Here is a 13,052-nt window from a genome sequence, read left to right as displayed (position 1 = left end):
TTCTTCTTTTTCTCTGTGGTCCTCAGAACTGTTGAACTAATACATAATTCACACCTTGCTATTATTCATGGATTTACAAATAAACCCAAGTTTTCCATCTTTACAACTCCCAAGAATTCTCTCAGCTTTTAGTAAACTAGTTACTGAAAATAACAAACTGAAAATATGGAAACATTTTGCATGACAGCAAGATGCCAACCATTAATTTAGCATTTTAGTCTGAAAATAGTGGGTTTGTTTGGGTTAGCCCACAAATCCCAAAGGTTCAGTGGCATGACACACTTAAATTTTATTCTTTAAATATTATTTTTAGGTAATTTATCATAGTATAGCATTAGTTCACCATAATGTTATGGTTAATTAAAATTTATGCTTGATTTAGACGCAAATTATTATAAGTTCAATTCCATCTTGACTAGGAACATAATCTCCTATTTAAGATTTTAAGGTTTTGAGTGAGTTTGCATATCAAACTACATAATACTCTGTGTAAAATCTAATCTGAGAAGAGAAACAAACCCACTTGGGTACACAGAGCTTTTCATAATGTCAGACAATGGAAGTAAAATGAAAAATAATGAAAGATCAAAAAATTTTAGAACTCCACATTGAACAAAATATTTTCATTTTCTTGAGCAAGAACATCCACCTAGTGGGCCTAAAAATCTAAATCATTCAAACATTTAACACAAAAAGAATGGCCAGATGTTTTCCAGAGGCAGCTGATGAAGTTTAATTTTCTCAATTAAAGACAAAGGTTTTGTATACCAAGTCTCTCTTTGCTAAAATGACTATGGTGGCAGCAAGATGAAAAGATCTACATCAAAGACGAATACTGAATTTTGTATTAACTCAAAATTTTATGTCTTTCTAAACTAGCACAATTCAAGATTCAAAGGTCTGCTATGCTCAGAGTTGAGCTGGAACTTCACCACTAGATGCTGATAATAATGGTGAAGGAAATCTATCACAGGCATTGCCATAGAGGCTGTGGGTTGGGCAGTGTGGTGGGGTGACAGCCTTTATCCCAATATTGTGTGTTGTGTCTGGCAGCTGTGCCGTTCCCCCCCGCCGTCTGGCTGCGGCGGGATGGGGAAGAGAGGAGGGGGGGTGTGACCAGGCACTTTGGCTTTTGGCTGCTTGGCTTGGCTAGCCGCTTGCTTGCTTGCTTGCTTTCTGTTTTCTGCGCTGGTTTTTTTTCCCTTTTCTTTTGTTCTCTCTTTCTTACCCTCCCCTGAAGATACTGGACCGGCTCCGGGCCTGACCTGAGAGCTCCAGGACACCCGGAGCCTGCGAGAGAAGCTCGGCGCCCTCACAACACAGTCTGGTCTCTTTTCTTTTCTTGTGTTGGGGAGTGTTCTTTTGTTACTTGTAAATAAATAGGTTTTGTTTTCCACTTTGCTCCTCTGAGAAATTCCTTCCCAAACCTGGTGTTGGGGGAGGTTTGTTTTGTTTTGGGGGGCTCCCTCTTGGAGATTTCCCCCTAATTTGTCCTAAACCAGGACAGGAATGAATGACATCTGGTGTTCTCAAAGCCTTCAGACCAGGCCCAGCGTTAGAGAAAGATCCTCTGAGCCTCAACCAGCAACAAGCACAACTCCAGGAGCCCTGGGGCACCAGTGCCTCTCAGGGGAAGGTGTCACCGCTGTCACTGCGAGCACTTCTCCCCAGCAGCTGTTGGGAATTTAGCTGCTAAGGACTGGAAAAGTACAAAACTGTGGCTAATTCCAAGTCCTGCACCTGCACAGATAGCAGTGTCCTTGGGCCTAGCTGTGGTAGGATAACAAACAGTGAAAGAGACATGAGAAAAGAGAGATGTAACCCCTAAGGAATGAGGAAAAGTTGATAGTATAGTTTAACCAATAGATTGCTTAGCTTACAGAATATTCATAAGCTTATTACTCGCTGTATAAGTGTCTGATGCTCTCTTCAATAAACTGGAATTTGCTTATCACTCATATTGAGTGTCTGAGTCTCCCCTCACCGACAAATGGCTCGACCCCGACAAAGGCCTTCATTCTCTGTGACAAGCAGCCACAGGGCTGCCCTGATGTACTCACACCCCTGCCCACGCTTTCATCGGGCAGCTGGAGAGCCCCTGTCCATCTCTCAGACCCCCTGCCCAGTGAAAGGCTGCAGGAGTGCCTGTCACATCTCCCCAGCCTACACCAGGTGTTTCCTAAGCCTCTCCTCATGTGCCAGGGGCTCTAAGCTCCCTCCCAGCTTAGTGGCACTCTGCTGAGGTCTCCCAGTTTGCCAGCCTCTCGTGCTGGATTAACACAGCTGGATCCAGGCCACAGACACGTGGCTGGCCATGTTCAGCAGCGGGATCCTCGGCTCTCTTTGCTCAGAGGTGCTCAGCCAGCCTGCCCACAGCTGCTGGTGCAGGGCTTGGACTTCACCCGTGCTTGTGGGAGCTTCTGGGCATCCTTCAGCCCACTCTGAGCTTGCTGAGGGCTTGCCAGCCCTGCCCTCCAGTTCATTAACTACTCCTTCCCTGGTGTCAACCTTAAACTCAGCCAGGGTACATTCTGTCCCACCAACAAACAGTGCACAGTTCCTGCACCAAAACCGTGGTGCAACTTAGGCTGCTGCAAATAAAATTCATTATTCTTCAGAAAAAAATCCATGTTGGTAGCTGCAGCAGAACATTACACTGTATCACAAAAGCCTTTTGTCAGCAGGTGTAATTTTTCGGATGCACTTTTCACATGATAAATTACTTTCCTGCTGAGAATTGTTTTTTAATTAGCATTTTCATAAATTTGGATCACATTCAACAAACGTTTACTTAACATTTTATTCAACAATAGACAACTATTTTTCCCTTGGCAAACCCACGACATTCCAGCATGGAACGACAACACTGAGCAGGTTGAGTAGCAGGAACAGGGTGCTACAGTGCAGAAACACAAAACAGGATGCATGTGAAAAAGTCCAGCACAATGTTAATGCTACTGTGTCTGAGCATGTGGAAACACTAATGCTTCTGCTAGCAATGCAAGGCACACAGGAAAACCATTCTTGTGCTGAGGGTTTCATGCAACATGCTGCACATTCATTTAAAAAGACAATTATAATGAAACACTTCTGGGCTGCATATACCAATGAATCTACTGAAAATGCTTCATGCCATGAGCTGAATTCTGGGCTTGGATGAACAGCCAGCCAACTGTAATGGAAAATAAGCCAAGGGAAGACTTTTGCACAGGAACAACCCTGCAGCTGCCATCAGTGTTTTTCCTGAAAAGGTTACACACAATCATTAGCCCATCCTCACCCATGGTGTAAAATCACCTCTGTGTTCCTTTAGCATCCTTTTTCACAAGTTTAGTCTACAAATCATACTGCATACATAAAATAGAAATGTTTAAAGTTGAATGCTGAGAACTAGTCAAAAAGCAAACTAAAAAGCAAACAACATCTGAATTTATAAGGAGAGAGACAGCAAGGTAAAAAAATTACCATTATATATAGTTATTTATATGTTTACATCTTTTACATTTTGTGCAGTTTTGGTCTCCTCTTGGTCCCACAACCTCAAAGAATAAAACAGAACCACAGAAGACACAGAGAAAGACCAAAAAAATTAGTTACAAAACAAATGGTTTCCATATGAGGAGTGACTTAATGGACTAAGACTCTTGGACCTGAAAAAAACCCACAACAGATGGTGGGCTTAAACAGGTGAATACAGAACAATTACTCACTGTCTAACCCACTAATAAGAGAAATAACTATCAGACTAAATTAGCAGCAGACATGTTCAAGACCAGAAGAGTAAAACTCAGAAATCTATGTTCTGATGTTATGATTCAAACTCTTACTGTAAAGAATATTCTTCTTTGCTTGCATGATTTAAAAAGATCCCTATTTAGTAATTTCTTGGCCTAAGGATAGGTTATCTACCTGTCCTAAGAGTATTTTGGGTTTTGTCATCCAACTATAAAAGTAATGGCAAACATCAAAACATTTTTTCCATGGGAAAAAAAGAAAATTTTAAATTATATTTGTAATCAACAGAACCAATGACACTGACCAATGAATTAGCAATCAGTGACAACTGAACAAGTACAGCATAGAATTTCTGTTTCTCAAACAAATGCTGCATCCACTCCTACCCACACTAAAATAAATGGAAGCATCTATATGGAAGCAGCCAAAAAGAGTCAGATTTTCTAAGCTAAGTCATAACGTAGAGAGGTTATTTGGGACTTTCTCCTCTCATCATGAAAATAGTCTTATCTCTGCTTCCTTTCTATCCAAAATGACCACAAACTTCTATTTTCCTACTCTTCTGACAACTGAAATATAATTAGCACTAAAATAATATTAGTAAGTTCTTTATTTCACTTTGTTCTCAGTCAAGTATTTCTTCAGGTAAGTCTTACTGGTGGAAATGAAGAAATACAGTAAATAAAACTAGCAATAGAAACATCCAGTATAAATGGCTCAGATCTGACCTAAAACCTATAATTTTATTTTTACTAAAAATAGAAAGAAAACCTGAAAACAACTTCATTGAAAATGACAAAAAGATTAAACATACATTGAGAAGCAATGTACAATGCTATCAAATGTTCAAGAAATAAAAAAGAGGATGTCAGCAACAAAAGATGAAAAAAAAAGATGAAAAATTAGTATGACTTTTAGCAAATTCTTACAGTTTTTAATTAACAACACTAATCTCTACTCTAGAGCAAAGTTTCACAGGAGAAAGTAAACTGAGAAACATTTCTTTTAAAATGACTCTATGATCTATGGAGAAAAATATACTCACAGAACTAGTTTCAAATATTACAGATAATGCAGTAAGTTTGTGATACAAAAGGAAATTACTAAGAAGAATCTGTATTGCAAAAGATTTCACTTGGTAGGAAAACTGCTTATTTTAGCCTACAGAACAAAAGTACCCATAAGATGTGTCAGTCATACTGAATTTACCCCTTTTCACATCAAAGATTATTCTCCTCTGCAGAAGGGAACCAATTAGCTCACAAACTCAACACTCACTTGCTGTCTTAGAATTAACTTTCAAAATCCTCTCCTTCTTATTCTACAAACAGATTTACATGGAAACCAGGAAACATCTCCCATCTCCAAGAGTGAAACATACAAAAATGAGGAGGTTCAGTGATTAATTGCTGACTTGAAATCCACTCCAACCTTTACATGAAACATGGAACCTTGGCCTTATGCAGTTCAGAACCTGACAATATTCAGGAAAAAGTTTCAGAGTATCAGCTGTGAATCCCTTGCATCAGTCACTACAAAAGCTGGAAGAGGTATAACTGAATAAGCTGAAGAGAAAATTAAAACAGTTAAAAGTTCCAACAGTTGAAAGTTCTCTGGAAGAGAGCAAAACTCTTTCCTTTCTAAGAGGTTCCCCGTATTAGGATGGCAACATAGGCAAACAATCAGGTAATGACTCCATGTCTACTCTCCTGCATGCCTATCTTGAAAACCAAGAATTCCAATTTGCAGAAGTGCTAGGCATTAAAAATTAAGAGAATTCGAGAAAAAATTCACCCTGAACACATCAACTGTTCTTATATTAAGTATGATAGCTTCATCTCAGCCCACGGGGAACTTGTCAAAAAGAAGTCTGTAAAACATTAGAGATTAGGTGGGGTTTTTAAAAACGGTTGCCCCTTTGTTATCTAAAAGATAAGAGACCTGCCAGCTTTCTTTATTTCAATAGATTCAATACTGCAGCAATGATGGTGTAAGACAATCCAACCAGCAAACTGGTGATTTTGCTATGGCACAAGGTCTCACTGTCATCAGCAAATAATGCAGGCAATCATCCTTACAATGACAATATCAGGCAGCACTCACTGAATAGTTTGCACCACAGTCACTGGATAAGCACAAGGCAGCATTACACCCATCCTGTGTGGCTGATCCAATATGATACCTTGACATGTGATCCACCACACAGTTGACAAATGTGTTTAAAAGTGGGCCTAATTATAAAATATGTTTTCTTATATGTAGGCTTCATTAAATACTGATGCTGCTGCTCAAGCCCTGTGCTGGCCACCCCAGCTTGGGTTCAGAAGCACTACTGACACTTCAGGTCAGCACTACCTTGAGCATGTCCCTGTCACCTTCCACCCTTCTAGGGCAGCCTGCAGTGACACCTGCACAGCCCAGGTAACTGGGAAGTCAAGATAAAACTGTTCCCCAGGCCACATTCAACCTACAAGCCACACATGATACTCCTACTTAAGCTCTGTGAGCAGCTCATTGCTCTGTTGTTTCCTTTTCTAGATTCTGGAAATTTGCAACTAGGCATAGTTTTCATGTGACCTATATGAAGCAGTGTTCTAAATACTCTCTTTTTGTATCCATAAACAAAAAGTAGGTTCATTCCATAATTTCTTTGTTTCCCAAGGAAATAAGGGTTATATAATTAAACAGTTCACTTCCTGCCTCATCCCTGTATTGTTTACAAATTCTCTGGCTCATTTAAGACAAAATAGTCAGAAAGTTTCAATTTTAAACTAACATAATATTCCATAAAAATCAGCAGTCAAATACAACAGAAACACAAGTCCCACTGAGCACAAGGACAGCCCACCAGCTAATGAATCCCTGCACAGCACAAACAGGTGCAGCTGCCTGCTGCAAACCAAGCAGCTGGAAGGTGTGGAAAAAGGAGGAGACAATCTTCTCAGAAATCTCAGAGAGATCAGCACACTTCACAGACACTCAGGAACAAAATTATCAACAAGGTAAAGACTTATATACTTGGCAAAGAGCTTGACCATCAGGAAGGAGAAGTGTTAATCTGACAGGAGCACAGGGGGAAAATAGAGGAAGACATGTTCATTAGTCTCATTACTCTATCAGTAACTTACTAGATGACAACACCAACACCACACTGTAATTCTTTCTTCTCTGCTAAATTCCTTTTGTCTGTCCAGCTCATTATTGTCTTTAATGCTACTTCTCATTTGTTAGCACTAAACTCCTCACAGTGGAAACCATATGAAAGAGTTTAAAATCAAAAAGATTTAGCTTGGTCTGAGAAGATTAATCTCCAGATGTTTTCCCCTCCTTGAGAAACATAAATTTATATAGCCTGCACTAGATTACAGCATGTTCAAGTGTGGCTCCAAAATCTGGTAAAAGTAGATTCATGGGGATATAGAAGACACACAACTCTGCCTTAGGTTATAAACCATTCCACCTGTGACCTCTAACATTTCTTTGCCTCCCCTGCTCCATGCAATGCAGTGTGGCTTTCATTGCTGGTTCCTCACCCAGACCTCAACTCAAAAGACTTCTCTTAAGGCAGGCACCAAAGCTTTGCTATTGCTCAAAAGAGGAGAAACAGCAAAGAGCAGCCAAGTTAATGCTGCCATGAGGAACATCACACAGCGGCGCTGAAGGATTCTCAGAAGTCACTCCTCAGCTTTCTTCCCCACTCCACACAAATTGCCACCAGACCCTGTCCGATTTTCGGCTGTTTGGATGGCATGGAAAGGCCCGGGGTGGCCTTGGGGCAGCCCGCGTTTCAAAGGACGAGAAGAGGCTTCAGTTCTTTTCTCGGTCTCTGTGTTTATTAATTGTTTATCTAAAAGATTTTCTCTCGGCCCGACAGAGGTCTGCTCAGCAGCCAGCCATGAGCACACTCCTCCGCCCTCCGGGCGGTCACCTATCTTTATACTCAAAGTTATGTATACAATATTTATCATTTTTCCCCAATACCTTTCACCCTTATTGACCAGTGCACTTTTAGTAATGACCAATCCCAAAGTGCCACCATCACCACAGAAGATGGAGGAGAAGAAGAAGAAGAAGAAGGACAGGACATGCCCCAATTCCTCCATCTTACTTCTCTAAACCCCCCTGTACAGAAATCCTAAACCCTGTGTCTCACTCTCTAATTAACTTATCCCTTCGCCATTCACCCCGGTGAAATCCTCCTATCCTCATACAGGTGTCGTCTCCTGTGTAGGATCAAAGTCCAGCCACCAGACACTTCTGGCAACATTCCAGGACTCCCGAGCCCCCTAAGGGTGGTCTCAGTGGCTTGGCACCTCAGTCCTGAGGTGCTGAGATCCCACAAGACCCCAGGCTTGGGTAGCAGTAGATGGGAAGATTTGAATCTCAGGCTGCCCACCAGTCTGGTTTTACTACTGCTTTCAGTTTGTCCTTACTCTCTACCACATTTAACAGCTCCCCATTCTCATGCTCTTCATCTTAATCCTGCCCTATAAAAAGTGGAAATATTAAGCAGTAAATAACCCTGCATCATAAAGCAGAGCTCCCAGTAAATACTAATTGCGTTTTGGAGGATAACTATACAGAAACTAAGAACTGCAAATACAATTCTTTAAACTCATTTGAGCCAGAATTTTTCCAATAGACCTGCTGTCTGTTGTTTCCTCACAAATCTGAGATTACCAGACCTATGCAAACTCTGGATGTCTTTATAAAGATATAAAAAAGGAACATGTTTTAACATGACATGAACTTTCTAAAGAAAAAGATATCACAGTTCCTGCAATCACTAGATCAGGGCTGTGAACTTGGTTACATGAAGATACTTGTGTTTTAAACATCTGTCAGTGAGCGTAATAAACCACTGACATTGACCAAAAGGCCATGGCACCCTGCTTCTCTGTAACACTTCACACAAAATGCCTCACTTTTGCAAAAACTTTGGGGTTTAGTGCTAGAGCCACTGGAAGCTGGCAAACTGAAAAAGTGACACTGGAAATGGTACTTGAAAAGATTTTTAAGAACAGGAAAAAGCAGCTAACAAATTCTATATTAATTTCAGCTCTTTTAATTTTGTGCACTCCTCACATCTGTGTCCTGCTTTGAAGGAGTTTTGAACTATTTTATGTTTATTCTTCAAAGAGAAGTTTTCAATCTTGCTGATTTTCTTTGCTTCTACCAAAAACAAAGAAAAAAAATTAAAAATCTGGCCAAATGCAGTGTCCTTAAAACTGAGCAAAGTATTTTCTCCGTTTACTTAAATACATTTACAAATTTAGTTTGACACAATGCAAATTCTGTATTTTGGCAGTTTAGACTAGAAATCCCATGGTTTGATGCTGCCTTCAAGAGCTAATACTCAACTCAAACTCATATTTTTTAACTGCTGGCTAGAACACAGTACTGCTGAAAATTACAGTCAAGGCAAGGTACAGTTGCACTACAGGAGGGAGAGATCATCAAGGAAAGGAATAAAAATTGTAACACCTACCAACAGCCCTACAGCAACCAGCCAGTCAGCTGAAAACAAAGAGGAGGAGGCATGCCTGCTACAGGCTACAGCAGAGAAATACATTGTATTTGCTGTCTTCAGGAAGAACCTGGCAGACCACTTTCATGGCTGTAATGTTTTTTAATCCCACCTCACATTTAAATGTAAACTATGCACCCAATTTTCTCAGGAGCTTAAGTCCCATTTTGGATATTTCAAATAAGCATCTACAGGACAGCTGAGCTATTTCTGAAGTCTGGCCATAATAAGAAGTGTTGCATTCTTTTCAAAGGCTAGATTGCTTTATTCATCCATGGCTATTTGCTTTATCTTTAAAGAAATAATACCCTAAATCCCCTGAAAATATTACACATGAATTTCACATATCGTGAATATTTTCAGATCTAACAGATCCTCACAGATTTCGGGGATAATGCTGCCTAAAATGAAAACAGAGACAGATTTTGAAGGATAATTTTTTTCTGAGCTCAAGTTATGTAAAACGTCCAGACCCAGCAGAATTTTTTTGCTATCTTCTTGATAATATTAAGAGGACTTTTCAGCAGGAAAGAACCCAGCCAACACAAAGCTGGCCAGCTCAGACTCCTGGTGTGCACAGCTTCCAAGACAGGGTGAACACGCAGCTTTGCTTGATCAGTGCAACTTCTCCTTACAGAGGCCTGAATTACTAATCCAGGGAAACTGACAGCAGAGAAGCATCCCACATGCGAAACAAACCAGAACAGTTTGTTTCCCCCACATACCCACTGTTTTCCTAAATCCTTTAAGCTATAACAACAGATGCTTTCAGAAAGAAACACCTCGGCCGAGGAAGCCGTATACTTTAGGTCCTTGTCTGGCTAGAAATAAAGTTCTGTTTGGTTTTTGGGGGTTTTTTTAAGGATTTTTTAACGAGGTGTAAAATTACTCTCAGAGTTGAGAGGTTTCAAAGCAAAGCTCAGAAGCCCTGCCTTTGAAGACGAGCATCCCCAAACAAACCCAACAAGTGTCTAGTACATCTCGCTGCTTTGTTGTTGTTTCTAAGTGATGACTAGAAAGATCTGCGGACAGCAGCTCCCGTGGAGCCTGTTAGCGCCCAGCAACCGGCGGCGAGCAGGGAGCATCCCTCGCCGGGGGACTCAGTTTTCAGAGACTCCGGGGCCCGGAGAGTGACAACGACTTTTAGAGCAGTTGCCAAAGTCCCTGCGGGGAGGGCGGCCAGGGCTGCGCACCTCCGGTCCGGCACCGACCTTCCCGGCTGGGGCGCGGGGGCCCGGGCAGCCCGGGACAGGGGCGGCAGAGCCCGGCCCGGGGCCGCGCCGCCCGCCCCCGCCTCAGCAAGGGCGGCTCACGGCACGGGGGACGGACGGCTCCGTCCTCCCCGGGTCCCCTCCGCGACGCCCACGGGCGCACGCCCGGCATCCCCAGGGCAGGCGGCGGCGGCGGAGGAGGAGGAGGAGGAGAAGGAAGGATGCCGGCCACCGTGCCAGGGATTTATTCACCCCGCCCGGCTCCCGGGCACGGAGACGGGAGGAGGGAGCACCACGCTCACCTCTCCCCCATCATCAAAGAGCCCTTGACCCGTAGCCCCCGCAGCCGGGCCGAGGGGGACGGGGAGCAGAGGAGGCGCCCTCCCGCCGCCCTCCTCGGCTGGGGTCCCGCTCGGCTTCGGTGCGCCCCCACCTCCCGCCGCGGTGGGAGCCCTCCCTCCCCCCGGAGCCGCCCCTCTCCCCGTGCCCGGGGGAGGAGAGGGAGAGGAGGGGGCTGGGGGAGGGGAGCGGTTCGGGGCGAGAGAGAGGAGCCCGTTATTGGCCTACTTACCATCAATCGCCATGATCCCCGGCGGGGTGGGCCGTACCAAGCGGAGGGAGCGCACGCAGGAGAGGCGCTGCCGGGCGCCGCGGCTGCCAGGCGGGAGCGGCGGCAGGGGCGGGGCGGGAGGTGAGCGGGGCGGGGCCGGGGCGCGTCACTCCGCCCGCCGCCGCCGCCCGGCCCCGCCCGGCCCCGCCCGCCGCCGGCAGCCCTCAGCCCCTCAGCCCCAGCCTCACCCCCATCCGCAGCACCTCACCGCGCCCTCACACCTCACCGTGCAGCCCCAGCCCTCAGCCCCAGCCGGCAGCCCCCAGCCCCTCAGCCTCCAGCCCCTCAGCCGGCAGCCCTCAGCCCCTCAGACCGCAGCACCTCAGCCCCTCAAGGGCCCCGGGGCACAGGCGGCCCGCCAAGGGAAGATCCGCCGCTTTCCACGGTGCTGTTCCCTGGGTTTCCTTCTCAAAGCGAGTGGCTGAAAAAAACCCCAAGCTCTGAGGGCAATGCAATCAGCAAAGCCGTGCTTCACGCTTCTGCTTCACAAAATCACAGAATACCCTGAACTGGAAGAGACCCAAAGGATCATCGAGTCCAAGTCCTGGCCCTGCACAAGACACACCAAGAATCACACCATGTGCCTGAGAGCATTGTCCAAAAGCTTTCTGAGCTCTGCCAGGCTTGGTGCTGTGACCACTGACCTGAGGAACCTGAGCTAGTGTCCTTCCTGATTTCCCGCCTAAACCTCCTCTGACACAGCTTCAGGCCATTCCCTCGGGTCCTGTCACTGTCACCACAGAGCACAGACCAGTGCCTGCTCCTCCTCTTCCCCTTCCCCTCAAGAAGTTGTAACTGCAGTGAGATCTCCCCTCAGTCTCCTCCAGGCTGAACAAACCAAGTGACCTCAGCCATTTCTAACTCACAGTTTATGATAAAACCAGCTTGGTTCATTACATTAACTAATCACATCCATAAGTGCACAAAGTTGCTTGTGGCAGCTCTAGTACTGCCTCTACAGATTGTCTTTTCCAGGATTCTTTCCCCTTTCTTTTAAAATATCCTGCTGAAACTGTCTTTTGGAGGTAATTTTAAAGGGAGTGGATTCTCCCCCTCTATTCCACTCTCATGAGAACACACCTAGAAGACCACATCCAGGTCTGGGGCCACCAATATAAGAAGGCTGTGAACCTGTTGGAGCAGGTCAAGAGGCGCTGGAGCCTCTGTTGCCACTCCTTCCTCTATCCCACCTGCCACAGGTTCTTCCTCTCCCTTCCATGCCTTTCCTCAGCTCTCTTGCATTTGTACCAGCCTCTCTTTCCCTGGAGTTCCGTAGTTGTTCTCCCAAGAAATTCTTCTTCTACAATCTCTCCCTCACCTCCCAGAAGTGGTGAAAGGATCATCACAGTGAGCAAAGAGGACAGGGTTTTGCCAGGCCCTGCAGAGTTTACCACCAGGATCCAGAAGGACATCTGGGCCAAACCATGCATGGCTCCTGCAACTAAGAGGGAAAACAGCCAAGCAGATAACTTGAATTATGGATTTTATGTTGTTATTTTGTACAGGATATAGGATGTACATAAAATTCTGTTACTGTGACAGAAAGTCCTGGTAGCATTTGGAGCTGTAAAGAAACACATTGCTACATGCAAACAGGTTTTTCATACATAGGTAGACTGGCCAAACTTAGGAAAAATTTCACAAGATGATGAGGAGAAATACCTTTTGTACCACTGTCATCTTTCTGCCAAATGTTTAGTCACCGTTCAAATGCTGGAAGCATTAATCCCCGTCAGCCTCACAGCCTTCAGAAATCTTTTGTCATATAGAAAAATCAATGTGTTCTCTCAAATTTGTTCTTCACCTCAGGAGAAAAAAACCCAAACTTTAAAGTGAGGCATTTAAAAGCACAGCCAGCCTGAGCAAAATGGCTGTCTTGAAAAACACAAGTCCCAAATGACAGACATATGTCCAGACCAGAACCAACTGTAGAAAAGATCTTCAAAGAGAAAATGTCAGCAGAGCTTAA

At 44.3% G+C, this 13,052-nt stretch overlaps 1 protein-coding gene across 3 annotated transcripts in view; it reads right to left on the bottom strand.

Annotated features, from left to right (window-relative positions):
- SYT14 (synaptotagmin 14) overlaps positions 1–11,135 on the bottom strand; it is an 89,943-nt gene extending 78,808 nt beyond the window's left edge. For all 3 annotated transcript variants that reach the window (XM_064709036.1, XM_064709037.1, XM_064709038.1), the window contains exon 1: positions 11,045–11,135. In XM_064709036.1, the coding sequence (XP_064565106.1) occupies positions 11,045–11,057 (13 nt within the window). In that variant the 5' untranslated portion in view covers positions 11,058–11,135. The remainder of the gene's footprint in view (positions 1–11,044) is intronic.
- Positions 11,136–13,052: the final 1,917 nt, after the last annotated feature.

The sequence above is a fragment of the Zonotrichia leucophrys genome, chromosome 3 (genome assembly GCF_028769735.1).
Source record: "Zonotrichia leucophrys gambelii isolate GWCS_2022_RI chromosome 3, RI_Zleu_2.0, whole genome shotgun sequence".
Taxonomy (NCBI): Eukaryota; Metazoa; Chordata; class Aves; order Passeriformes; family Passerellidae; genus Zonotrichia; species Zonotrichia leucophrys.
This window is presented reverse-complemented; position numbering and strand designations above follow the sequence as displayed.